At 41.1% G+C, this 26,822-nt stretch overlaps 1 protein-coding gene across 3 annotated transcripts in view; it reads left to right on the forward strand.

Annotated features, from left to right (window-relative positions):
• Positions 1-26,822, forward strand: part of NTRK2 (neurotrophic receptor tyrosine kinase 2) — a 366,752-nt gene that overhangs the window by 201,127 nt on the left and 138,803 nt on the right. Inside the window, exons 14-16 of one of the 3 annotated variants that reach the window (XM_030919805.1) lie at positions 651-698; positions 6,860-7,048; positions 11,639-17,742. In XM_030919805.1, coding sequence (XP_030775665.1) covers positions 651-698; positions 6,860-7,048; positions 11,639-11,667 — 266 coding nt within the window. In that variant the 3' untranslated portion in view covers positions 11,668-17,742. Of the gene's footprint in view, positions 1-650; positions 699-6,859; positions 7,049-11,638; positions 17,743-26,822 lie in introns of those variants that run through there. The other 2 variants (XM_010378081.2, XM_010378077.2) reach the window with 2 other exon arrangements.

Raw genomic sequence — 26,822 nt, forward strand, 5'->3', positions numbered from 1 at the left:
GTTGTAAGAGGCACAGAACAGCTGTACATAGTCCAGCGTCACACAGCAAGTCAGGAGCAAGAATTTGTGTAGAATTAAGATCTTTTTGTCCCTCCCCCCGAAACTCTATCTAGCCCAAGTGTCTGCTCTCCCACGGGATTTTGTGCTCCTTTTTTTTACTGTCTGTCTCAGCTTCAAAAAAGATCTGTTTTCTCTTATTATTTTCTCACATTGCTGTGGTTCAGAACCGTAGTGCATTTGTCAAATGCATTGTGTGTGTCTTCACCCCTGCAGCTTCCCTGTCAGGTGATTCAATACAAGGCAATGATCTCTCCACTAAGGAGGAAGAAAGAAAGTGAGAAAGAAAGAAAACAGCTCAGAGCCCTAAACCCTGGGTTGTGGCTATTTTTCTCGTAGACAGGCTGCTCTCTCTTATCTGATTGGAGTCTCCGTGTTCTCTGAATGGGAAATAAATCTTAACACAGAAATTCAAGCGTTAGTTTCCAGGTGTTTGATAGGAAGCTTTCATCCCAAATGGTTTGTTTGTTTATTTATTTATTTATTTTTTGTCGGGGGGAATTTGTTGCATTATTTGACCAAGGACAGTGTTGACCACCTCCGGTTTCTACTTCTCTTTCGAAGTTTATTTTATGTTTTGTTGTGGTTTTCAGATTTCTCATGGTTTGGATTTGGGAAAGTAAAATCAAGACAAGGTGTTGGTAAGTAGTTAACTCACTCCTTCTTTGGATAAGTAATGAGTCTATGTTTTTATTCGGATGAAAATGCTTGGACCCTCTTTACATTCCACGGTCTTTGATTCATTTTCTGTGTTCCTGGTTTTTGATTTGTTGAAGAAGTAGGTCTAGAATTTTTCCAGAAAAGGCATTACTGTTGTTAATTGAGTTCAGTACATGGTTTCACAGTTTTAGATTTGACTCGTTTTTATCCTGTGGGGGGAGTGTTAACTGTCGTTCCAGTTCTAGTTTGTGATGCATTTTTAAGAAGGTTAAGGAAATAAATGCAACTTCATTTCAGTTACATGTACAGGGAATAGTTGACTGAACAGTCAAGCTGGACAAGTGTAGGTCTTAACTTTCTTCCATTGGCCAAGATGTAATAGAGTTCTGAATTGGTAAATCAGTTTCCATTTATGACCATTCCTCTTTCAAAACAGATTCTAACGTCCAGACGCTGTGATTTGTGCTTGATTGCATTCTATTCCCCGCATTCAGACTATGTGCTGACAATTGAAAAGCAGAGTTTGTAGCTTACCAAGTGAATGCAGATGATGTAGCTCATCATTAGAATTGAAATCAGGTGTGATCTCTTGGGACCTCTAATTTGTTCAGAATTTTCTATGGGTACAGAGACAATGAACAGGAATTGCTTAGAAGTCATGAGAAGACAGGCATTCTTACATCTTTCACGTGGGTTTCCAAGATCTGACCATCTTGGGCATCTGTTGGCTAGTATAGTGTTTCTTTTGGTAGCAAGGTTGGCCATAGGTAAAATGTCAAAGTAGGGGAAATGTATCAGTGTCAGGAGACTGCTCAATTCCAAACTATCCACCCTATGCTTGTTCATCCTGGCCATATAAGGAGCTGTTTCTTGTTACTTTTGAACCTGACATCAGACCTTGTCTTGTTGGGCAGCCTCTATCACTGTCTGTCCAGTGATCCAAAAATGACCAGTGGGCTGAGGCAGCCTGGCCAGATGGGGCCTGGGCATGGGGGGAAAGTCACCTTGACTCTTGCTAGTTCCATGGATTCCAAGGTTAAAGTTCTTAACCCTCAAAGGGGAAGTGGAGCCCTGGCAAAGTTAGAACATCAAGTTCAAGTAGTCAGGGCTTCTAGGCAGCTCCCCAGGGGCGAATTTCAGACACAGCTGATCATTGTCACTTTACCAAGATACCAGAGGGATCATCCTGCCTGGGCAGTCTTAAAGGTGTTCTGTTTTATGGGTTTGATGTGTATGCGTGCACAGGTGTATCCCGTGTATTTTTGGGGAAGGTGGTAATAAACTCTCCCATAACAGTGCTATAAGACAGGGTCTTGCTTCCGCTAAATTGCAAGTCATTCCACCCACTTAAATATTTTTTCAAGCCAATTTGCACTGCTGAAGGGCGCTTGTTCCTGAAAAGCTGGAAAAATGTGGTTTTACTGTTTTAGGCCACAACAGAGAATTCTTCAGAATTATTCTTCCAGCTGCAATCCAGCAGAGGTGCTGCTCTTACAAAACATAGGTTTCATTATTTTTCAAGTTTGCTGAGACCAACAGTTTAGGAGATGATTGCCGTTGAGAAGATAGTGTGTTACTCATGGTTCCCAAAAGAAAGGGGCACACCACGCAATGCAGGGCCACGTGGGGAAGCACTGGGATCCATTAAGAGGCAGAGGAGGGAAGGGAGAACTTGGACAGGAGCTTTTGGTGTGTTTCCAGGGTAAGGAACTGGGGAGGGAGGGTGAACAGGTTTAGGATTGGCTAGTCTGAGTAATTTCAACAGGCTCTAGGGTACAGGAGCTGTCTAGAGTTGTCAAGTACCTGGCCCTGGCGTGGGGAGGGCAGGTGGATAGTGGCCTGAAGTGTGAGCCTCACATCAGGAAGGTGGTTGGGAGTGTTGTCTCTGGATTGGTTGGTTTGCATTTGAAGGGCGTGCTCCCAGGCAGGGTATTTACCATCTGTAGGAACTGACTCACCCTTTGTGGGAGGGCTGTCCCTCCAGGATCAGCAGGGCCCCAGATGTCAAAGCACCAGAATCCAGAATACAAAAAGGCTTGCTTAGTACAGCTGCTCAAGAGTACTAACCCTTCCCCTCACCTTGAAGGCACTATTGGTATTGAGAGAAGAAAACTCCCCCAGATGACCTTCGTGATTCTTATCACAGGAAATTAAGTCTACGATAGGCTCAGAAATGTCTGTAAAGTCATAGTACAAGATATGCGACCAAGCAGACATATTAAAATACAAATGGGCTAAAAATGTTTCCAGACTGAACTCATGTTTGTCAGCTGAGTGATTAGAACTATTTACCCTAAATCAGCCAAGTGTGCACATACCTCGCCATTTAAAACTTTATATGAATATTGTAATACAGTTCTTCAAGCCCTCATATGAATTTCGTTTAACACATGGTGATGTGCTCCTTTATTCTTCTGTCTTTTTCGTGGTGCCTGCTCAAACACATGCATAGACATACAAAGACACATCCTGTGATATGCACAGACAGGCTGCTGTCAAATTATGTAGACATTCATTGTCCCCGCTGAGAGCTTCTTCTGCCTTCCCAACTTTGCTGTGCTTTGCATTCCATTATATCAAAATGTTCACAGAAAAATGGGCTTAAACCCTGCAACCTTGACAGCCATATCAGTCTTCTAGGTTTTGGAACATCAATAATGAAGAAAACAGCACTTGAATTAATATCCCCCTTGATGAATTGTTGAGGTTTATGTGTTACTCACATTTGTCAACAGTGATTTTTCTGGCAAAGTGAAAAGGCTTTTGAAAAATTACCTGTGGTGCTTTTTACTGCTTCTATGCTTAATCCTCCTCTCGCTCCCTAAACAAAAGCTCATTCCCTTCCACTCTGTTACATCGGAGTTGGGGGTTTTAATTGGAGAGGTTTAGGAAAGAAAAGGGTATCCCTTAGTGAGGAAGGAGAAGCAGAGAGCAAATCACTTGGTTGGACTCTTTAAGTGAGGGCTTCGCTGTGCACTTGGCAGAAGATTCAAAGTCTGAATTCGGGAATCTCAAGTTGTCTTCTAGGTATCAGCCTCCTCAAACATGATTGAACGCTGCTCTGACGTTCATGAACTTCAGAGCATCCTGGGCCAGAGGAGAGTCAGAGAAGAAAGCAACTGGGGTCAATGCATTTCTAATCATTGCAGGGGCTCCAGAAGGAAATATTGCTGGATTTCTGACAGCATGTGGAGTGTTTTAAAATGAAACTCCTGTACAAAGGCATAAGAATGATACCATGGACTTCCGAGACTGTGGGGGAAGGGCGGGACGGGGGTGAGGGATAAAAGGCTACACATTGGGTACATTGTTTGCTGCTTGGGTGATGAATGCACCAATATCTCAGAAACCACTAAAGAACTTATTCATGTAACCAAACATCACCTGTTCCCCAAACAACGATTGAAATAAAAACAAGAAATTTTAAGAAAAAGAAACTCCTGCATTTCTGGGGGTAAAGGTGGTGCCTGGAATCGACTGAGAAATGTGCAGCCTTCACTGTAGTCCTTCACGGAGCTCAGGCAGTAAGGAGCATGTTTTGGTAACCTTGCAGGAGGTAACAGCCGTGTCCGGAACCAAGGAAGGGAGTCAGTGGTGAGGTTTTATTGACAAGATGCAGAAAACTTAGCATAACATATCTTCATTTTTTTTTTTTTTTGAAACTGAGTCTCACACTGTCACCCAGGCTGGAGTGCAGTGGCACCATCTTGGCTCACCACAGCCTCTGCCTCCCGAGTCCAAGTGATTCACCTGTTTCAGTCGCCCGAGTAGCTGGGATTACAGGCGCTTGCCACCACACCTGGCTAAGTTTTGGACTTCTAGTTAAGATGGGATTTCACCATGGTGGCCAGGCTGGTCTCGAACTCCTGACCTCGTGATCTGCCTGCTTCAGCCTCCCAAAGTGCTGGGATTACAGACGTGAGCCACCACGCCCAGCCAACACATCTTCATTTTTAATTGCTGGCCAGAAGCTGAATGATCTAGGCCTGTCAGGGAGCAAGTTGCAGAACAGGGATGATTAGGAATATTGGAAAGAACTTGTCTCTGTAGTTGTTCTTGGCAGGATTTCTGCTGTATCCTAACGCAGGTGAGCTAGACACAAGACGAGCATAACTGATGGGCTTGCCTTTGCTTTTGAGTGTTTTGTGGCTTCTAAATTGGCTGTGTGAAGACTTGTTTGCAGAAGTGAGCCGAAGTGCATCATTAAAAGCAGCTTAAATGCACATCCCTTGAGAGAATGCTTCAAAAATTACCTATAATAACAGCAGGCTGTCTCCTGCATAGTTTGTTTAAGACACTGCTTAGCTGGGGAATGTCCAACTGTTATCACTACAAACTGTGATAATCTCCATACGAGGGGGAAAAATGGATCTTGGAGGTTGGGGGATGAGGTATTATTATATTTCATAGGGGATTCAAGACTGGTTAACAAGACAACTTTTGTTTTCAGAATTGCTGTGCTTCTCACTAAAATAGTTAAGTGTGAGGGAAAAGGCAGAAAGAGGATGGAAGTGCTGAAACATGCATTTAGTGGGGGGGTTGGAAGAAAGCACATGTCCTTGCGTAGGAAGTAGCAATTCAGACTTCTCCTGACATGGCATTTGCCTTGGCTGGGCATTTGATTCTGCCTCTTCACTCCCTATCGTCTTTTCTCTTTATTCTTTCTCTGGGCTTATGGCAGTGGTCAGGTCAGTGGTCTGCTTCCATGGAACCCTGCCTGTGTAATACATACCTTGTCCACCTCCCACGTAGACAGTGCCTGTCATGCGCCACTGCTGTCTTCATTGGTTTGAAGCTTTCACGTAGACCTTTATCTTTGCGAATCTAATGTTGGTTGCAAACAGTATGAGTTTAGTGGCTAATGGGTAAATTGTTTAGACAGGATACAGTAGACTGTATGTGTGAGCATATACATTCTGAGACTTTGGACTGGAAAATTTGTCTTGTACAGAAAATGCTATGATTATTAATTTAGTATAAAGACACCAAGTAATGACTCTATAAATAGTATTACAGCTGAAGACAAAGCAGGTAACTTTGCCATGGGATTGATCCATTATTGTTATAAAAGTATTTTGTAGACAAAAGTGGTGCAGACACTCACAGAATATGAAGAAAGAGGAATATAGTCATAGGACAGTCAAATGTATATCTGGTCTACCAGTTAAAGTTCATTTAGTAATACCTAGTAGTAATACATACTCATGAAACACATTTAAATTTGTAATACATTTTCCTATTACTAGTCTCATTCTATTGTCATAAAATAAGCAAATATTATTTTGCATATGAGTGGATGTAGAAATCCAAAGCAAGTAAGTGACTTGTCCAAAGGGTAGAGACAGAAACCCAGATCCTGAAATTCCCAGAAGAACTTTCAATGCTCTGTGAAATAGGAATCCCAGATTCATGTTGAGAGTTTCAATGACAGAGTGTTCTAGACACAATCACAGAACAGAGAGGAAAGCTACATATTATCTTACAGGAGAAGGAAGTGAAGAAATTGGAGCTCTCATACACTGCTGGTGGGAATATAAAATGGTGCAGCCACTTTGGAAAAGTTTGGCAGTTCCTCAAAATGTTAAATATAGAGCTACCATATGACCCAGTAATTCCACCCAAGAGAAATTAAAACACGTGTCCACATAAAAATTCATATATGAATGTTCATAGTAGCATTATTCATAATAGCCAAGAAGTCAGAACAACCCAAATGTCCACCAACAAATGAATGGATAAATAACGTGCGACATATCCACACAATGGAGTATTATTAGGCAATACAAAGAAAGGAAGTACTAATACATACTACAATGTGGATGAATCTTAAAAACATGATGTTCAGTGAAAGAAGCCAGTTACAAAAGATCACATATTATATGGTTCCATTCATATGAAATGCCAGAGAGATAGAGTGTAAATCTGTGAATATCCTCGGCTGAAAGTGGAGAGAATGGGGAGTGAGTGCTATCTGGGTGATGAAAATGTCCTACAATTAGATTATAGTGATTATTGTACAACTCTATGAATATACTAAAACCCACTGAATTGTACACTTTAAATGGGTAAATTTTATGTATGTGAATTACAGATCAACAAAACCATTGATTACAGGAGAATATATATATTTTTCTATCTCCAGGCCCAGCTTCTGTTATCAGCAATGATGATGACTCTGCCAGCCCACTCCATCACATCTCCAATGGGAGTAACACCCCATCTTCTTCAGAAGGTGGCCCAGATGCTGTCATTATTGGAATGACCAAGATCCCTGTCATTGAAAATCCCCAGTACTTTGGCATTACCAACAGTCAGCTCAAGCCAGACACATGTAAGTACAGCTGTTTATACTTATTGGCCCATTTGCTGCATAGCTGTATCAACCAGAGTGTTTATCAGAGTCCCTGACAGGGATGACTGGTGGGGGGCAGGGTGCAGTGAAATGTCTGAGGATTCTTGCAGCTTTTGATCCAGGAATAGATCCTTTAGTTTGTTGCTTATGGAATTCTTTGGGTGTGTCTCCCGCGGGGAAGGGAACTGTGGGCAGATACAGACTTCTCTTGGAATCTATTTTCCAAAACCATTTGTCAATGTGAAGTTGGAATCAGGCATGCTTATCTTGAAAAAAAGAGAGACAGAAACCAGAAGTATCATTAGAATCCACATATATCAGTTATAGATGACAAGCAATGAATGTAATTTAAATTTAGCTTGTTGAAAGTCATTGAAACATGCACTCTAGGTAGCTGGGAAGGCACTGTGTTGCCCACAGGTGGTATCAGTTTGGGGAGTCCTGTATTCTTTGCTCAGTCTGAGTTCCCAGCATGAGGCCTTGTTGTGTTGCCACAATAGCAAGGAGAGATACTAGCAGATGATTTGCGTATTAAGTATACTGACTTTCATTCTTCAAAACCAAATTAACCCATTAATCTCTGTTAGCAAGCTTGAGATTTTTCTAAGGGCTTTTTGTGCTATCTTCTGCACCACTGCTCCAATATTAAACGTGTAGCCTTAAAGACAACACAAAATAAACCCACGGTGGACAAACAGGCTTATGGCATTGGGATTCCAGGCCTTCCTTCATACGTGAATAAGGGGCCGTGAGGGCAATGACATCAGGTGGCTCAGATCCCAGAGATTCCCTGCCACTAAGGAGTGGGTATCCTGCATGTTTCTATCCCGACTTAAATACCATTCTCCTACCTTGTCATAGAGGTGAGGTAGAGGATTACTGCAAGGTTAGGCTTTGGGGGCTGACTCTTCATCGAGAGCTTTCATGGGATGAAGGGCCTTAGCAATGAATGTCAGATCCGTGCATATATAAGGAAATATCTATAACTTCATCCTGTTCACTCAAATTTATCCCAAGGTATGTTTAACATTGGATGTGAGTTTAAATGTTAGGAAGAACAGTATTATGAGCTTTTAATGTGTAAGACTGGAATCCACCAGAGATTTTGGTTGACTCTGTAACATGACAAGATAAATAGAATAATGTATGAAGAATATTGAGCTCCTTGAAATAAGAGGTATTAGTTGAAATCAAGGTATCATTACTCTTAATACTGTCATTGTGCTGTGAACAAGGTGAGTAGAGGTATTGCTTAAAATGTGCCTTCTTTGACGGGGTGGGCCTCCTCCAAAGATCCTTGGAATGCCCTGTACGCAGAACTGTCAAATAAGGAGTAAGACTAAGCAGGATACTGTGATGGGAGCATCTGTCATCATTTTGATTGTTCTCCCTAGGGATAGAGTACTTTGACATTGACATCTCAGTCACCACCCAAACCAGGCCTATGGTGCTTTTCAGTTAGCCTGAGGCTGTAGTATAATTGAGGCTGACTAAAATCAACATACCCTCAAAAAGTTGCTTTCCTTTGTGGAGGGAGGAAAGATAAAGCTGCATAATTAAGTACACCCGATCAGCCCAAAAAGTCCAGTAAGAGAAATTGAGCAAATGAGCAAGAGAGCAAACAAACAAAGTAACAAATGAGATCCTCTATACAAAAGTGGGCTACATGGCTGGAAGTGCTTTCTTCCCTGGGAGGCCGAGACAGGCAGATCACGAGGTCAGGAGATCAAGACCATCCTGGCTAACATTGCGAAACCCTGTCTCTACTGAAAAATACAAAAAACTAGCCGGACGAGGTGGCGGGCGCCTGTAGTCCCAGCTACTCGGGGAGGCTGAGGGAGGAGAATGGCTTAAACCCGGGAGGTGGAGCTTGCAGTGAGCTGAGATCCGGCCACTGCACTCCAGCCTGGGCGACAGAGTGAGACTCCGTCTCAAAAAAAAAAAAAAAAGAAATCCAGGAAGAAAGGCTTCAAAGGTTATTTCCTTGATCTGGAGTCTGTGGAGATTTTTTGCAAAGGTTTGGGTTCCCTTTGGAGTGGTCTTGATTGTGTGGCTCAGTCATTCTGTGCCTCCTGTCAGTTTCTGGCCTCTACCCAAGTGGTCAATCTCCATTTGGTCATTCCTTCTGTATAAAGTCTTGCTAGGCCCTGCACCCAACCGCAGTGTCCCGGCTTTGTGTCCTCAGTCACTCCACACCATATACCAAAAGAGATTTTCATTTTTCCAGGCAACAAGCCACATATACTCTCATGATTTTAAGAACACTTAAAATCACAAATCTTCCACGAATGCTTTTTCAAATAAATGAGAATGAAGAAGCGATTTACTTCTTTCCTTCCCTTCACCCTTTTGTAAATGTCATTTTTTATCTCACAATTTTTTTTTTCTTTATCTTTGGTGTATCTGTGGCCTTCTGTTAAATATTGAGTATGAGCACTCTCACGTGTTTCTGCAATCTCTTTTAGGTTAGATTGTAAGCTCTTGGAGAGCAGGATCTTTATCTGTTGAACTATTCCTTCATAGCACAGGACATGGTGTACCTTTGATGTTGGCCACATGTTGACCAGATGTAGCTTTATATTACTGAAATATTAATTGCTAGCAGATATGTAACAAGAAAGATGACTCATAATCATTTTCATTGATTTTATTCCTATCAAACTTGCCTACATAGTTGTTTATTTATTAGACAAGTTTTTAACAATATGTTAGCCAATTTAAACAGATTTAGATAACAATTTTAGCAGAAATAGGCTTTGGACAAAAAATCTTTTCTTTGAACATTCTAATTGTAGTCATGCAGAAATTAAAATATTTCAAAATGTATAGACCTGACATGTAGACTAATCTGTTGCTATAGGCCCATGAAATGTTAAGAACTTAGATTTCAATTAGATAATTCCCATTGACTATATATATATATGTGTGTGTGTGTGTGTGTGTATATGTGTGTGTGTGTGTGTATATATGTGTGTGTATATATATACACACACACATTTATGTGTGTTATATAAATATACACGCATACATGTATTCTATATATACACACATACATATATGTACATATGTGTGTGTGTATATATATATATATATATATATATATATATATATATATATAAACATATTTTAGAGACAGAGTCTCACTTTGTCACCCAGGCTGGAGTGCAATGGCACAGTTGTAGCTCACTATAACCTGGAACTCCTGGGCTCAAGCAATCCTCTTGACACAGCCTCCTGAGTAGCTAGGACTCTTAGGTACACACCGCCATGTCTGGCTAAATTTTTTTATTTTTATTTTTTGTAGAGATACAGTTCTCACTATGTTGCCCAGGCTGGTCTTGAACTCCTGGACTCAAGTGATCCTTTCCAACTTGGCCTCCCAAGGGAGGGATTGCGGGCATGAGCCCCACTGAATATTTTTTACAAGTGAACTTTTAAAGAACCTCTAAAGAAGGGCTCTTTTAAGAAGTTGCAATGAAAAAAACATTGAGAAGATCTCAGAGAGAGTTTAGAAGACTTACCATGTGCTTAAAGCATAATATCATATGGACAGTACAACGTTACTATTCTTATGGATCCATCAGAGACTTGAGCCAAAAACTGGCCTATTTACTTCTCTTTCCTAAAACTGCATGCTATTCAAAGATGTTGACTTTAGAATATACACGTGATCTTACAAAGATCACTGAATTGTAAGAATCTAATGTGTGTATAAGCTATATGTATGATCTTACTCATTTCACTGAAGTTTAAGAATCTAACTTACATAATAAAGACAATTCATTAAATGCTTATTTATAACACTATTTTAATGCTAGGAACTAGAGATCTCTTGAAAATGATGGCTTGTTCCCTGCTCTCAAGGAGTCTCACTGGCAAGGCCGATAGTTAGATCATCATATAATCATAATGCAATGTGATAGGCATTACAATAGGATAGGTTAGAGCATGGGTCCAAAACCCCAATTACCAACAAGAATCAGGCACGTCAATGTAAGAAACAGGCTGGAAGAAAAATGATGTGGGGTAGTGAGGGCCATGCTGGAGTATGGGCTTGGTATTGCCAGATATTCTAATTTTTTTCCAGAGAAAACAGGCGTTTATTATTTTGTGTGGATTCCCCAAGATTTAAGACACTGGGTGAGATAAATAAAAATGTATCAGTGTGAGGCAGGTTTGACTTCAGGTTTGACTCGCAGTCTACCACCCGTTTGTGATACTCTGAATTAGACCTGAAGGATCAATGAATAAAAATACCTTATTTTACAAACCATGCTCAGAAGTAGCTTGTCCAGAGTGATACAAGCTCAATACTTGCATAGTTTGGCTTTAAAAACAAAACAATAAACAAACATGATCACATCCGACTTCTTAAAATGATGCATAAAATAATTTTAGTGAAAGATGGTGATCAATTATATCCCCTGAAGTATGTTTTCACTATCTGGAGTGATATGAGGGTTTCATTTACAAAGTCCGGAGGTGGTTTGCAGGATTGTAGAGCAATCTGAACAGGGCTGAATTCCTCCCGAGCACGTTCCAATAGCAAGTCTGTCTACTTTATTGCAGGGCCCAGAGGTTCCCCCAAGACCGCCTGATAATAATTTGGTATTTGGAGGCTCCTGTGTCACTGCAGGAACTAAAGGAGGCTAAATCCATGCCTGATGGAGGAGAAGAGTTCTATGGTTATCTGCAAATTCTGGCCAGACAAGATCTTGACGTCACTCCTTAGCTTCCATAACCTAGCCAAGCAAGAAGTTGCCTTTCCAAGACAAAGCAGTGTGCTCTAATGACTAACCCCTCAAAGTACTATGCCACTTTAACTATAGACCCATCTCCTCGATCAATCAGGATGGCAAGATGGAGCTGAGGAGCTCAGCAACATCAAGTCTGGAGTTGGTCTTTAATTCAACTAGCTCGTTTAGACGTGTCTGAACACCACGTCGCCTGACAGCACGGGGTGGTTTCCCAGTAAAATTTACAAACTCGGCTCAAGGGCAGCTGTGTGTTGCTTTCCTTTCCTTGCCTGCTGAGAAAGGTTTTGACAGGGAACAGTGGAAACACACCTTCCGAGCTGAAACAAACCAACAGAAACAAAACATACTAACCAGCAAAACCCCCAAATCATCAATCTTGGGTTCTCTCGAAGGGTGGGAGTGCGTTTTATCTTCTCCCGTCGGAGCAAACATGATAGATGTCCTCCCTAAAATTGTGTCTTCCCTAGAGCAGCCTTGTAAATTAGCTAGGGTCCTAGGCTTGAGGCCTAAATCGACTTAAAATTGTCTCTAAATATGGACCTGGATGTGTTTGTACTTGCAGAGCATGCCCTCTTCGTGTGCCTAGGGCTAGTAACTCCCTGTGGCAGAGGCATATAAAGTATTCTGACTTTTTTTTTTTTCTTTTCAATTTAATTCTATTTCCAATGAAATGGATTTTTAAAAATTTTCTCCGGAGTGTGCCATACTTCTCCAGCTATTGTAGTTAATGTGCGTGTTTCCTTGTGTATATGTGTGTTTGTGTGCGCGTATGTGTTTTCCTAGTGGTCACATGCTTGTTAGGCAATTATGTAGATACGCACAGATTCGTAGACCAGCTAGGCCTGAGGAAAGAAGACCTTATAAAGGGAGGGAGTATTTTAACAGTAGCTAAAGCTATCACACAAAGCACCCATTCTGCTCCCCTCAACAGCCACAGCCCACTTCATCATTGTCTTACCAATAAGGGGAAAGGATGGAGGTGATGTTTTTCACAGAACCACAGAGGTTTTGAACATATTTGCAATATTACTTTGAGTACACATGAGCAAAAATTCTGAATTACATCCAGGACCCAGAAGCTCATTAGATCAAAGAGTACGGGGCCCTTCAGAGTTACCGGAGATTATCTTCAGACTTCAGTGCAATCGAATGACCATGGTCCATTTTGATGGTCAGAGATAGGACTGATAAACGGGTAGAAACAATTGCTTTAGCACTTTCTTCTATACTTTGCCTATTAATGTTTTGTCTTTCAAAAGTATATTTTCTTCTAATTGTTTAATTGGCCAAATAATGACTGCTTTGGGAGTTGTTTGTATGCCTTGGAAGGCCATGGCCTGCACTTTAAAAATAAGCTAAGTCCATTCTGCCCAGCACGAGCATTAGGACAGAGAATGCAGTTATTTTAGGATCCTTAAAAATTGCTTCTTTTATGGCACACTGGGTTGACGACTCATCTCGTGGGAGCCTTCATGGTACGTTGCTGCTGTTTTGCAGGTCCCAGTACAATTCCTTCCCCCTCTCAGTGCCATGCCCCCCCCCCCCCCATTGCTAGCTACAACAATTTGATGTCATATTCCATTTTCAACTCCAAAGGAGATGGTAAGAAGCTATCAAATAATGCTTTAAAAAAGCAACTTCAGTTTCTTAAAAGAAAGGAAATGAATACATGCTGCATAATTACATTTAAAATGTAAGCCTTGTTATTATAAGCTGCACCGAGATGAAGATTTGTTAGCAAACCAGTTTCAAGCACACTCACAGTGAAGTAAAATCATGTTTTTAGCATCTGACCATTGGGTGATATTATTCTTTGTTATCAAAAAAGAAATATCACCCGATTATAGTATTCTTAGACCTCCTAGAGAAAACACTCCAGTCCTAAGTTTGGTGTCTGAAAAGAAAAACAAAAATAAAGGTTATGGATTTAGGTCAGGGAGACACTCAGAGTGATACTCTGAAGACTGCGTTTACTCCCACATCATCGGCCAACCAAGATGGAGTTCTGCATCCTGCACATATCAGACATTTCAGTCCAATTTCACTGAAGCATCAGTGATGTTCTTGAAGCATCCCAGCAGATGGAGGATCCTAATGTATTTGTCCTGGGTATTTCCCAAGGCCCAGCCTGACTGGAGTGTGTGTACCAACAGGATGAATCCAATCAAGCTATGCCCCCATTTTGGTTTTGAGTTGATCACTCTCACATGTGCCAGCAGATTGTGGACCAGGACCAGCTCAGCAAACACAGTTGCAGAGTCACCTCCTACGTTGCTAAGAAGCTCCTGCTACCCAGGTGCTTTGAACAATTGAGTGCTCCCTCTGGTTAAGTAGAGATGGGACCACTGGAGTTTTTCTTGGACGTGATGCTCAATCCTTTAGGGCAGCTATTATAACAAAGTGCAGGTTTCCTCCCCAGGAAGTTCAGCTTTTCTCTGTCTTTCCTAATTCTGCCAGCCTGTGAGAGTAACCACCATAGCTGGGCTTCTCAGATTAATTGTCATGCCAGGTCTCCTTGCTGGGGAGCTGTGATGCTGCTCTGAGGTTGATCGCTGAGGTTGTAGTGGGTTTTTGTTTAGTTTTTCTGGATTGTTCTTCTTTCTCTTGAATGGCAAGAGAAGAAACATTTTCTCTAACCCACGGCCAGGAAGGAAATGGGGATAGAGTTACTTTTTAGTTTAACCTGGTTGCCACATAAAGGAATCTCCCTCCTTGGACTCAGCCCCTAACTGGAAGCAAGAGCCTCTGCCTCCTGAGACTGAGAGAGCAGCCCAAGGAGGAGATGAATCCATTCTGTCCTTTGTTTGGGTTTGCTTCCTGTCAGGGAGAGAATGCTGTGGCGGTTCCTGATATGTGGAACTTTCATTTTTAAAACCAGGACAGTCCTAAACAGACCGCAATGAGTTGGTCAATCCCAGTTGGTATAGGCCCAATTATTTTTGCTAGTAAGATAGACTTGTCTTCCTCACCCAAAATGCTTTTAAGTGCCCTAAAATGGGTATTTCAAAATAAGAATAAATAATACAGATTATAGTAGAAAACCTGGAAAAATAAGAAACAAAGATGAAATGAAAAGTCCCATGTAATTCCACCAGTTAGAGTTAACCACTGATATCATTTGGATATATGGCTTTCTAGTCTTGTGGGTATCCTTTTAATCTCTTGTAATATAAAGTCTGACCATATATGTCCTTGCCTTTATTTGTACTGGACTCTGTTAATATTTTCATAGTAATGGCTCCCTTTGGGGCGATTGTGCCATACAGTGTGTAGGAAGCACATTGGGTATATTATTCCCAGTTTCATATTTTGTATTTCCTTGGGGATGTGCAGGGGTTAAGAGCAGGGGTCTGGCCGTAACTGGCCACGTCAGACTCTCATATGGTAAGTATCACAGAGCACACGAGGCCTGTGTTATGCACTGGAAAGACTCAGGAAATGAGAGGCTCTCTTGTTCTGACAAGGCAGGCTGAGAGCTCTCATTTAGGGTCATCACTCCAGATAACTCCAAATGCAGTTTATTGCTCAACTGAAGCAGATGATCACTTTTTGCCTCCAAGTTCTTCATCCTAGCTAGCTCCTTTCAAAGAGCTGAGTGTGCTGGATCTTAAAGGGCCAAGCTAGTTACATCTCATACATTTCCCAATATTTAGGGATGCCTTCTCTTCCACTGAGGATCCCTTGGCTATGCAAGGACCTCTGATGAGCCGGAGTCTCCCTTTGGTCACTCCCAGCTTTGCTTAAACTTGATGGAGTTTGCTGTCCAGTGATCCCTGGATCTTTCATCATAAAAGCCTTCCTTCCTCTCCTGATGTCTCAGGCCTCTAGACCTAGACTGGGGTTCTGGCAAGGAGGCTTCTATCAATAGTATGAAATCCAATAATATGTTAGTGTTGGTATTTTGCACAGTAATATTAAGGCTAGATTCTAAAAATGAGTTCAAACGAATAAGTTTCTGTGATGTAAGAGATTAGATATGTGTGATGTCAGAACCAAAGGCAGGGGGGAATCCCAGAAAGAAAACGATAATATAAGCCTAGTTTCTATATTTTATTCTTATTCATTACTGTATATGGGTAGACATCAATATTCTTTTTTATCCTGTTACTATTAATTGACACATTTTTTAACCATGCCATTGAACTTTTGGGTGCATTAAAGTGGAACCTAAGCTCCTCATTACATAATAATGGCATTTGGACTGAGTGCCATATTCCTAAATTTCCAATAAAGTGGTTGATATAGAGAGGACAGGATAAAGCCCTATAGTGTGCAGTTATATCAAAATAGCTAGTCTCCACTTTAGGGAATGCCTTTACTAGAGGTTACATGAAAGGTCTGCTTATAAAATAAGCAGATATGGCACCACTAAGCAGCCACCTGAATTGTTTTCTTACAGGAATGATTAATTTTCAGATCCATTTATGTTTTAGTGCTCGATACTTACTCCCCTTCCCTGCAACACACCCAAAGGGTTTACTTTTGAAGTCATTTGTCTTCAGTCTACTACTGAGGAACAGAGAGGCACTAACTGCTTTACCCAGGGTCAGAACTCATGTTCTTACCTTCTATTAATAGAGTACTTGAGTCAGATTGACTAACTGGTCTCACATTTTCTCTATCTTGGTTTTACTTCTATAAACATCAATATCTTTACCCACATGGTTTTTCTCTCCTCCCCTTTTTTTCCGTATGTATTAGGGTTCAGGAACTATGAAGCTAATGATCACATTTCTTCCTAGTTCCTAATTTCATTAGTGCCATTTCCTAATATCTACAGAAACAATTATCAATACATGTAGCTGCTTGAGCCTTATTTAGAAGGTAGCCTTTCTTTCCCAAGTGCTGTCAGAATGTATACATTTAGTCTGTCTTTTTCCCTCTTAGGAGTTTTTGTTTTGAGTTGATGGTAAAATTCCTCTATACATGTGAGATTTTTGATTTCACTGAATTCTACCTAGATTTTTATGGACATTGGATTTGAAAGAGGAAAACACTCGTTTTCTTAGTAAGATATTGGTGATACATAGCTACACTGCTGACTTCCAAACTCCTGAGCTTTGGGGAGGGCGACAGTGGCCAAGTAGCAGGCAGAATAAGATCATCACTCATGTCCTGAATCACACTTTCCCTCTTGGGTAGTGTATATGCTCTGCCACTTCCTACATATTACATCCTGAATTTTTAAGTAAAGTGGATCTTAGCCGGATTTGAGTCTAATGGCTGATTCATCGGCATAGTTCTTGGCGTTAACATCTCAGTGCCCTCTTTTGTTCTCTTTGAGAGGATTCATGTCATTGAGGGCCTTTGTGCCTCCTCTTGTCTCGGTGTGAGGAAGAGCTTTGGTGTGAGGGCAGAGCTATGTAAAGGGTTGCTGGGTTGGGGGATTAGTTCATATGGTCCCCACACCATCTATCTACTTTTGGAGAGAGGGGACTTTGAGTGGGTGGGTATGGATTGATATTCCTTAAGGAAACCCTGCTGGCTAATGGGCACTACATCTGTGTATTACTGTGATTATCTCTGTAAGCTCCCCATGTGGCCAAGGACCCTCCTCCTACCTGGGCACTTCCTGCTGCCTTATTGCACTAGTCTCAGCCGTTCAGCCCGCTGCTGCTCCACCATGTTGGGCTGTGGTAGGATAGGGAAGGGGTTCTCTTGATTGCTAAAGGTTGCCTAACTTTATTTCCCTCTTCCACATTTCATGCAAGAGAGTGGACCTAACACATGACTTGCGTTCTCTTCCTATGTTCAGAAACTCCAGGGCTTGCCACGTGTATGTATGAGTGACCAATGGAACTTGTAATTCTTTATCTATATGATCTATTCGAAAATGAGACTTTTGTACTGGAATTTGTGATGTAGTTGATCATTCAGAGCCAAACGCATATACCAATAAAGACAAAAGTGTCATATTTGTGGTCTCTGTTGCCTACTTTCATCACCTACTAATAATTTTTCTTACATAGACTTGAGAATATAACTCAATATTGGGATTCCTCAAGGCACCACGAACAGTGCTTTAGAAGTTGTTGCCATTGGTTCCCCAGTTGCCCCCACATAGCCTCTCTGGGTTTTCTCGAAGCAACTCCTTCACTCAGGTAGGCCAGCATTAGGGTGAGGCAAGAATGTCACTCGCTTAAGGCACAGAATTTAAAGTGGCACCAAAAGTCTCAGTACTCAAATAATATTTTCACGCAACATTTTAAAAGATAAAAAAAGAATGCAAAAGATCTATGAAAAAAATATCAAAATTTTAAATAAAGCCAGCATAATCCCAGGAGGACTGAGATGAGTGTAAGGTGAGTGAGCTGAGTCCTACAAGTTCAGGGTCAGATCCTGTCTTTCCTTTAAATTCTGATATTTTTGGCTGGGCGCGGTGGCTCACGTCTGTAATCCCAGCGCTTTGGGAGGCTGAGGTGGGCGGATCATGAAGTCAAGAGATCAAGACCTTCCTGGCCCACATGGTGAAACCCCGTCTCTACTAAAAATACAAAAATTAGCTGGGCGTGGTGGCACATGCCTGTAGTCCTAGCTACTTGGGAGGCTGAGGCAGGAGAATCGCTTGAACCCAGGAGGTGGAGGTTGCAGTGAGCCGAGATCATGCCACTGCACTCCAGTCTGGCAACAGAGAAAGATAACATTAAAAAAAAAAAAAAAAAATTCGGACTTTTTTTAAGCACAAATGTTTGCATTCAATTTTATCAAGAACTATTGTGTTACGCTTAATATAATTTATCTCAATAACCGATTTTTTAGCATTTCCTTAAATTGTGTGCACAAAGCAAGAATCTCACTGCCCTTAGCCTTGGCCTTGGCCTCCGGGCTCCTTCTGGCCTGGATCTTGTTTAAACCTCTGGCCTTTGCAAAGCTGTTATGTGTACACAAACTTCTCAGCGGATTATCTGTCAGTCTTCTGCCACTTCCTGAGTTCCTGGCCTAATTTCTTTCCTCACTGCCTTGGAGACACAGTCCCCTGTTTCCCTTTTGTTCAGCCAGCCTCAGCATCTCCAGCAGTAACCATCCTGTGCTATCTACTGAAATAGCAGAGAAGTGCATGCTCATCTTCTCACTAATTTTTAAAATTTTTATTTGTTGTATGTGACTCTCCAGAGTGAGGGAATGAATGAGGCTGCCAGAGAGAGAGAGAGAGAGAGAGAGAGAGAGAGAGAGAGAGAGAGAGAGAGAGAGAGACAGAGAGACAGAGAGTGAGACAGAGACAGAGACAAAGAGAGAGAGATTTTGTGGCAAAGGACAGGAGGCAGGAGGGAGGATCAGGGAACTTTCTCAGTAAGTTTGAGAAATAATCTAGGGGAAAAATGGATAAAAATTTTAAAAAATAAGTGAAATTCTTAAAAAAAATCTATATTGCTTTTATCCTCCACATTTGGAGATGTATGATACATTTGCTAAGTTGAATATACAGTATTTGATATTTAAAATACCCCATTTTCACTCAGCCAGTTTCTTAATGCCATGAGCTCTTTTTGTAATATTTGCATTTTTTATTTTTACAGAATTCCTATCTAACACCTTTTACGGGACAGGCCCCATGGATTGTATTTTCACATTAAAAAAAACCCCTAATCATTGCTGCAGTATAGATATTACTCTGTTTTATAGATGGGAAAAGTGAGACTCAGAAAGGTTAGGAGGAAAAAGAAAATCCAAATTCCACCCTGAACAAGGGGTTGTTACTGAAGCCCAGGTGGGTGTCCTGGAAGTGAGGCCTCTTTCTAGCCCAGTGCTGCTCATCCTTTCCAAATTAATACCCAACAATTTTCTAACTGTAGTGTTAGCATTGCCCCTTTCATGTGGATGATCAAGTATTCTGGGGTATATTAACTTTCGGATCTGAAGGGTGAGGAGTGTCCACATGGTGGATACTGAACTTTCTGTTAAAGGAGGAACCTGCCAGTGGGCAGAGCCCAGGCCATCTGTAGTGCAGTGGTTGACACAGACTCACTGGCCTGTGATGTTTTCTCTCTCAGTAGTGTCTTTACCAGAAATATTAAATGATCATGAATATAAAGCCCTTATTTTTATTTTTTTCCAATTAAAATTATGTAAAATCCCACTTTTTCTTTTGCCAAGGCCTCTCTGAAAAGTTTACTTTTTTTAGTTTTCTCTCAGAAAATCCTAGAAAAAGCAAGCTATACCATAGATCTCAGACTCTTTCTTGAGTGGCTTCACTCCTCTGAGATTAGCATATCTGATTTCTGAAGTGAACTTGATGTCCAAGAAAAGAATTCAAAGTGTACCAAGTGTGTTTGGGAGCATGTTGAGGTGCACACATTTGCTGAGTTTCTGTAGGTGATGCTGGGAGGAGTGAGAACCCACCACTCCTGGGCAGGGTCACCCTGTACCAGGAGGCCAAGGGAACACCGTAGCTAGTAAAGTCTTCTTATCAGCATCCTATGGGGAACCAGCCTTGCTGCCAATCTTATGAGCATCTCAGAGGACAGACAAGTACTCCTCTGGCTCACCTTCTACAACTTGTCCTCTCATTTTCCATTCAAAGGCCCATGTTTCCAAACTGGCTAATCGAATGGATCAAAATTTCTATAGATCTTTATGCTTTAGAGAGCCATTTTATAAACAAGAGTTGGCAGTCATACGTGGCATTCTTCCAAGTCTGCGTCTACGTGCTTCATAAAGTCAGGGGATATCAAGGAGTTGATATTTTTGAGCACTTTGTGACAGACACACATGTTGACCAATATCTCATATAAGTCTTTTAATAGAGAGAGTAACGCATGTTCTTTAAAAACATCATACAACACTTCTTTACTGGGCTTGGTAAGTGCAGATCAGTTAGAACGGCAAGTTAGCCAAAATGAGTAATTATTTTCTGACCCAATGTTTATCCTCTTAATTATCTTGATAACTTAGAAAAGACCATAGTTTGGAGTATGAATTATTCAAATGTAGTTCAAAGTCCATTGTGACAAGTAATAAAATACATTCAAAATATTGTTTACTAGAGAGTTCCAAGCCCGCTGAACCTCCATGCATTATCAGCTACAAAGCTGCAGAGCATGGCCAGCCCTTTGGGGTTGTGGAGATGCAGCCAGAGAGTGGTTTGGAGAAACTAATTAGAATGTGACTTCAGAGAAAAGGGGCTGAAATATTTCCAAACAGAGAATTTGATGAGTCCTTTGCTTCCCCTGGGGTGGGGGTTGTGTATGTTTTTGCATGAATCTCGGAACATTTGCCAGTATGGAAAATTTTCCCAAAGAGAGGAAATAAAACAAATCTCTGACTAATAAGACTGTCCGGGACCTCTAACAATAAAACCCCAGGATGGGGAGGGGACAACAAGGGTGGGAATGCAAGTTCAGATTAGGCTCAGGGTATATAGTCATATGTCTCTGTTGGACGATGAATGTGTAATCAGGAAGTCATGTCTCACCAGGAATTCAGTGGCAGTAGTCAATGACTGACATCAAAAATTGCAGATGGAAATAAATACTTATTGACAATTTTGTAAGTTCTGAATTACGGTCTGTTCAACAACGAACAAGTGCTTCGGCATCTCCAGCTCCTAGAACAATGCCTAGGACATTATAGGTTTATAATAAATAGGTAGTAAACAACTGAATGAACAAAGGAATGGATGATCTTCTCTACTTTGCCTGTCATCTTACTGTAGCTTTGGGAAGAAAACACATCTCTACTTCATTGAGCTTCAGGCATCTCTAGTATTTGCCTGTGATTCTGGTAGGATCAGAAGGTTGGCTACCTTTCCTTTTGAACTGCATGTTAGCTATCCCCATTGCCATGTCTGTTCAGTGTTGGGTTTGAAGCTTTTTCTCCTGCTCTTTCTATCCCACCTCCTAAGTAATTTATGTTTTGAGAATTCTCCTGTCTGGTTTTGAAACTTGGGTTTCAGGTATGCCAAAGCTTTATGTTTTGTATTACGGGAGAATAATTTCTCACAAGGCCTAATGTTGAAGTTTTAATGGAAATATACATATTTCTTTCATTGAATTTACACAATAGTCCTATGGTGGGTATCCTTGTTACTTTAATCACACAGAAGGAAAACAGTAAGGCACAGAGAAATTAGGCAATTTGCCCAAGAACATACAGCTACTAGGCAGGAGATACCCAAACCTGGATAACCTGGATACCCAAACCCTAGCATCGGTTTTTAATGCACACACTGAATTAGTGCCCATCTCTCTGTCTAGCCATCAAGCCAGGCTTCTTTCACACTCCCGCCAACACACACACACACACACACACACACACACACACACACACACACACTGACCTACAATGGATTTGAGGCAGTTTACATTGGAAATGCAGCCAGTTTAACTGATGAGATGAGTTTCTGCAACTTTCTCATTTTCCCCGTCATTTAAATCCTGAAATTTCTTCCCATACTATAAAACACTGTTTAGATTCAAAATTGATGACAAGGGAGAGCATGATTCTAAATGGTAAAGGCCAGACCAGAGTCTCAAGTCCTTCATCTTTGATGGAGAGCCACCCCTTGGCCACTGCCAAGGGCCAAGGTAATTTGGAAGGTGATGGTAGCAAGTTACCAGGCATTCTTTTATTTGTGGCTTTGCTCAGCTTAGTTTTTCTCAAATATGCAAGAAAGCTGGAGGACACCACTGTTGGAGGAGATCTGTATCTATTTATCCTTAACCCCATGTCCGGTAGTAAGCCACTTGGCTGTTGGCAGTTGTCAGCAAGCAAAAGCTCTTGGACCTGTGTTTTTCACTGTGTCATCTCTGTTGTTCTAGTGTGTGTGTTCGCACGCGCATGCACGCACATGTGCATGACTGCATTATAATAACTAGAAATACTTTCTTTTATTTATTTATTTTTCCGAGTCAGAGTTTTCACTCTTGTTACCCAGGCTGGAGTGCAATGGCGCGATCTCAGCTCACTGCAACCTCTGCCTCCTGGGTTCAAGCAATTCTCCTGCCTCAGCCTTCTGAGTAGCCGGGACTACGGGCTGGCACCACCACACCCGGCTAATTATTTGTGTGTTTTTAGTAGAGACAGGGTTTCACCATGTTGGCCAGGCTGGTCTTGAACTCCCAACCTCAGGTGATCTGCCCGCCTCAGCCTCCCAAAGTGTTGGGATTACAGGCGTGAGCCACCACACCTGGCCTACTGGAAATACTTCCTAAGAATCAAAACCCTGCATCCAAACTGGTATGTATCAAATCTGAGTGGCTAGAGGTGAGGCCAATTAATCTGCATTGTTAAAAAGCCCCCAGATGATTAGGATAAATGTAAGAGTTTGGGGATCACTGTTCCAGGTTAGACCCATTGTGGAAGGTTCTCATCCAGAAGGACCATGAAGCTGGGTGAGGTGAGGTGAGGTGAGGTGGCAAGCTCCCTGAAGAGAGGCTTGTACCTTGGTTGCTGGTAAGCTTTTCCTAGCCTTCCTGGCTTTGCTGATATCTGGTTACCCTTCTTGGTTGCCATACAAGTCTTTTAGGTTTTTAAACATGGAACTATTTCACTCATCGGGGTTTAGGGCACAGGTGTTGTGGCTTTGAAGGTGTAGTAGCACAGGAGTTGAAAAGGCATTTAAAGGATAGTCTTGTCATTCTAATCACAAGTGCGATGTCTCTATGAGGCCGTGGTTCTTGTTTCTGCATCATGAGTATGGAACTTGATCCATTCATGAGTTAAGGATTCTCTGTGCACCAATGATACACCTGACACAGGTCACCAAATAGCAGATGAGAAGAATCTACTGATTCATATTTTCACAAACACTTCATAAAGTTGCTAAAATGCCAACACTCCTAAGCTTAACTATTTGAAAAGGATTGGCAAATGTTTTAATCTATATAATCAGCAAAATGCAGAAATGTCCAGTTGAGATTAGGCTCAATCCTTCTAATAATTTGGTATCAAAATGATAAGAAACTGGAGTTGCATCAAAAGTTTTCTCAAAATTCAAGTGCACTAACCTAGTTGACTTTTCTCAGAGAAAATATGCTATAATAATGTCAAATTATCAGAATGTTAGTTGTATAACTTAGTATAAGGAATTATTGGGAGATCATTTTATTCCTCCTTACAAATTCTTAAGTTTCTTTTGGAATTTCATTTTATGTGATTTGATCTGTACAAAGTAATGTAAGAAGAGATAATGGGACAGATGGAGAGAAATGATTGAATCACCGTGTTTCAATGAAAAGTGTTCAAATTGCATTTCACTACATAATGAATTCTGCTTCAACTTACTTTGACATAAATAAGATTGGGTAAGAGAAACCAGAAGTAAATCAAATAAATGAATAAAACTATCAGAGCTGCTTCAATTTTGGTCCTCAGACAGTGTCTGCTTATTTGTAAAATAAAACCTGCTCTTATAAATGAAAACCCTTGCATATAACTCAGTGGAAAGCAAAAATTAAAGAAGAGTTAGAAAATTTGGAGGCCTGATCAGGGCACCTTCTAATTTTACAAATATCATTATTTTTTTTGAAAGTTGAAAAACTGACATTTGCAACCTAGAAGAGTGACCTTCAACTTTCAACTAGACTTTTTGAAAAAAAGAAGATGGGAGATACAGACATGCATGCAATATTGACGATTAGCTGTTCTTCATATTTTCCTAATTATACACATTTACTGAACATGAGGACATTTTTGCATTTTGTCTAGACGAAGGCTGTGTCTCCACTGGCATAATATATCATGACGTTTGTGAGTCTTGTGCAAAATTGAATTTGCATCTCTGCCACCGCTTGTAGAGTTCATTATCTTGCAATACAACCATTGGGAAAAATACAATTTTCAGTGTTTAATAAAACTGTTGTCTTCTCATAGTGCTTATGATGCTTGAATAGTTTGTCAGGCACTGTTTATCACAGACACTGAACACTAATTATACTGTGTGTGTGCCTGTAAGAGTGATTTTAAATATTTTCTTTATTTAATATGTATCAGTGCAACCAGAGTTTTTTGCAACCACACTATTATTTGCATTTCTGAGAATCAATATGTCTTTTTGCAGTATTAAACATAATAAAAAGGCCACTAAACTAACAGTAGAACATGTAAAATATGTACTGGATATAGTCAGGAGGCAAGGGAACTGATGGAAAACTCAGTCTCTTTGCTCCTTAGTTAGCCTAGGGCTGTAGAAAGAAGTAGGGCATTGGACAGTCTGAAATATGTCTCCAGGTCTAATTAATACTTTATAACTTTCTAGGGTAGAGATGATCATTGAGGTCCCTCCAGGCTACTCAGTTCTGCAATCTGTGATTTAAGTAAATCAGAAGTTATTTAGCATGGCTTCACTAATCAGAAACTTGAAAGACCAGAGGCCTATTTTCTGATGATCCCTTGAAAAGGAGATTCAAATGACCAACCACTGAAAGAATCATGTGCTAAATCACAAGACCAAGTCCCTGAAACATAGTCTCCAGCTATTACGTGGTTTTTTGAAGAATGGCTGTCATACAAACACGATTTCAGCGGGTCTTTATATTAAAGACACCATTTAAATGGGAACTGCATCCGGTGTTCTTTGTACGGTAATAAATTGAGCACATAAAATGAATGTGTAGCAGAATAGAAGTTATCTTATTTTTTTTCTTTTAGTAATCCCGAGAAGTATCATGTCAGATACATGGAAAACCCTTAGACTGAAACAATAAACAGAGTTAGTTTGGGCAACTTTGAAAGAAAAGAAAGTAAGGAAGGGCTATTTCCTGTGAGACTTACTGAAACCCAGCATTCAAAATGGTTTTCCTACTGCCATCTTGAAGAATTTTATGCTTTGTTACCATCATGTTTTCACCAACAAAAGAATTAGCTGGTCGGGCGTGGTGGCTCACACCTGTAATCCTAGCACTTTGGGAGGCTGAGGCAGGAGGATTATGAGGTCGAGGTCAGGAGTTCGAGACCAGCCTGACCAACGTGGTGAAACCCCCTCTCTACTAAAAATACAAAAATTAGCCTAGTTTGGTGGTGGCTGCCTGATATCCCAGCTACTCAGGAGGCTGAGGCAGGAGAATTGCTTAAACCTGGGAGGCAGAGGTTGTAGTGATCTGAGATAGTGCCACTGCAGGCAGAGGTTGCAGTGATCTGAGATAGTGCCACTGCACTCTAGCCTGGGCGACAAAGTGAGACTCAGTATAAAAAAAAAAAGAAAAAAAAGAAGAATTAGCTGAAAGAAGAGAACTTCAGAGAATACAGAACGCCTGTAGCTAACTCTCTAGGTCAAGACTATATACTTTCATAGGTATATGAAATGTGTGACCAGTATAAATACATGTGACCAATGAGACCACTGTGAAGAATTTGTTGTAGACTCAGGTAAAGCAGTGCCACACAAATTCACCCAAAGAGGAAGTATTGGTTATAACTCTTCATGAGGTTGATGTTGTCTTCCTTTATTTTTTCCTGGAAGGCAACATTTTAGTTTGGACCAGGATCCCATGGGAAGAAGCTTCCAAAGCTTTTGGAGCCGTTGGTCACCTCGCCTCCTTAATGCCCAACATTTGATGGTTTGGAGAAATGTAATTGCCACCCTGGCATTGCCTAGGCTTGGGTGTTCAAGTTCAGCCTTAATTATCACCAAAGCTCAGGGCCACTGCCATTCCCTGAAGCCCCTGCTCTAACCTGGGGCCTCCAACTGTTTCAGACCAATCTTTGTCTTAGTGACACAGGCACATTCTCTTTTTCTGTTCTGTCGCTGCACAGTGATATCTGAGGCCTGCCACTGGGGTCTGTTCACTGAATGCCGTTCCTTGAATATATTGCATGAGAAGATTCATTTTTGTCTTTTTATCCCACCATCTCCTGTTACCTATATGTCAACACTTTCTCCTTGAGCTGACCCCTCATCAGCTTAAAACCAGTTCTTGCTTCTAGATTTTGCTTAGCTTGTGTTTTCTAGGCCACCAAATACTTTTCACTGGGTAATGTAAAAGGAGACAGAGCAAGCCAGGAAGCAGATGTCTCTTGGGTGGTGTGTGTCTTTGAGAGTTGGAATTTGAAATCTCTGT

The sequence above is a fragment of the Rhinopithecus roxellana genome, chromosome 16, assembly GCF_007565055.1.
Source record: "Rhinopithecus roxellana isolate Shanxi Qingling chromosome 16, ASM756505v1, whole genome shotgun sequence".
Classification (NCBI taxonomy): Eukaryota; Metazoa; Chordata; class Mammalia; order Primates; family Cercopithecidae; genus Rhinopithecus; species Rhinopithecus roxellana.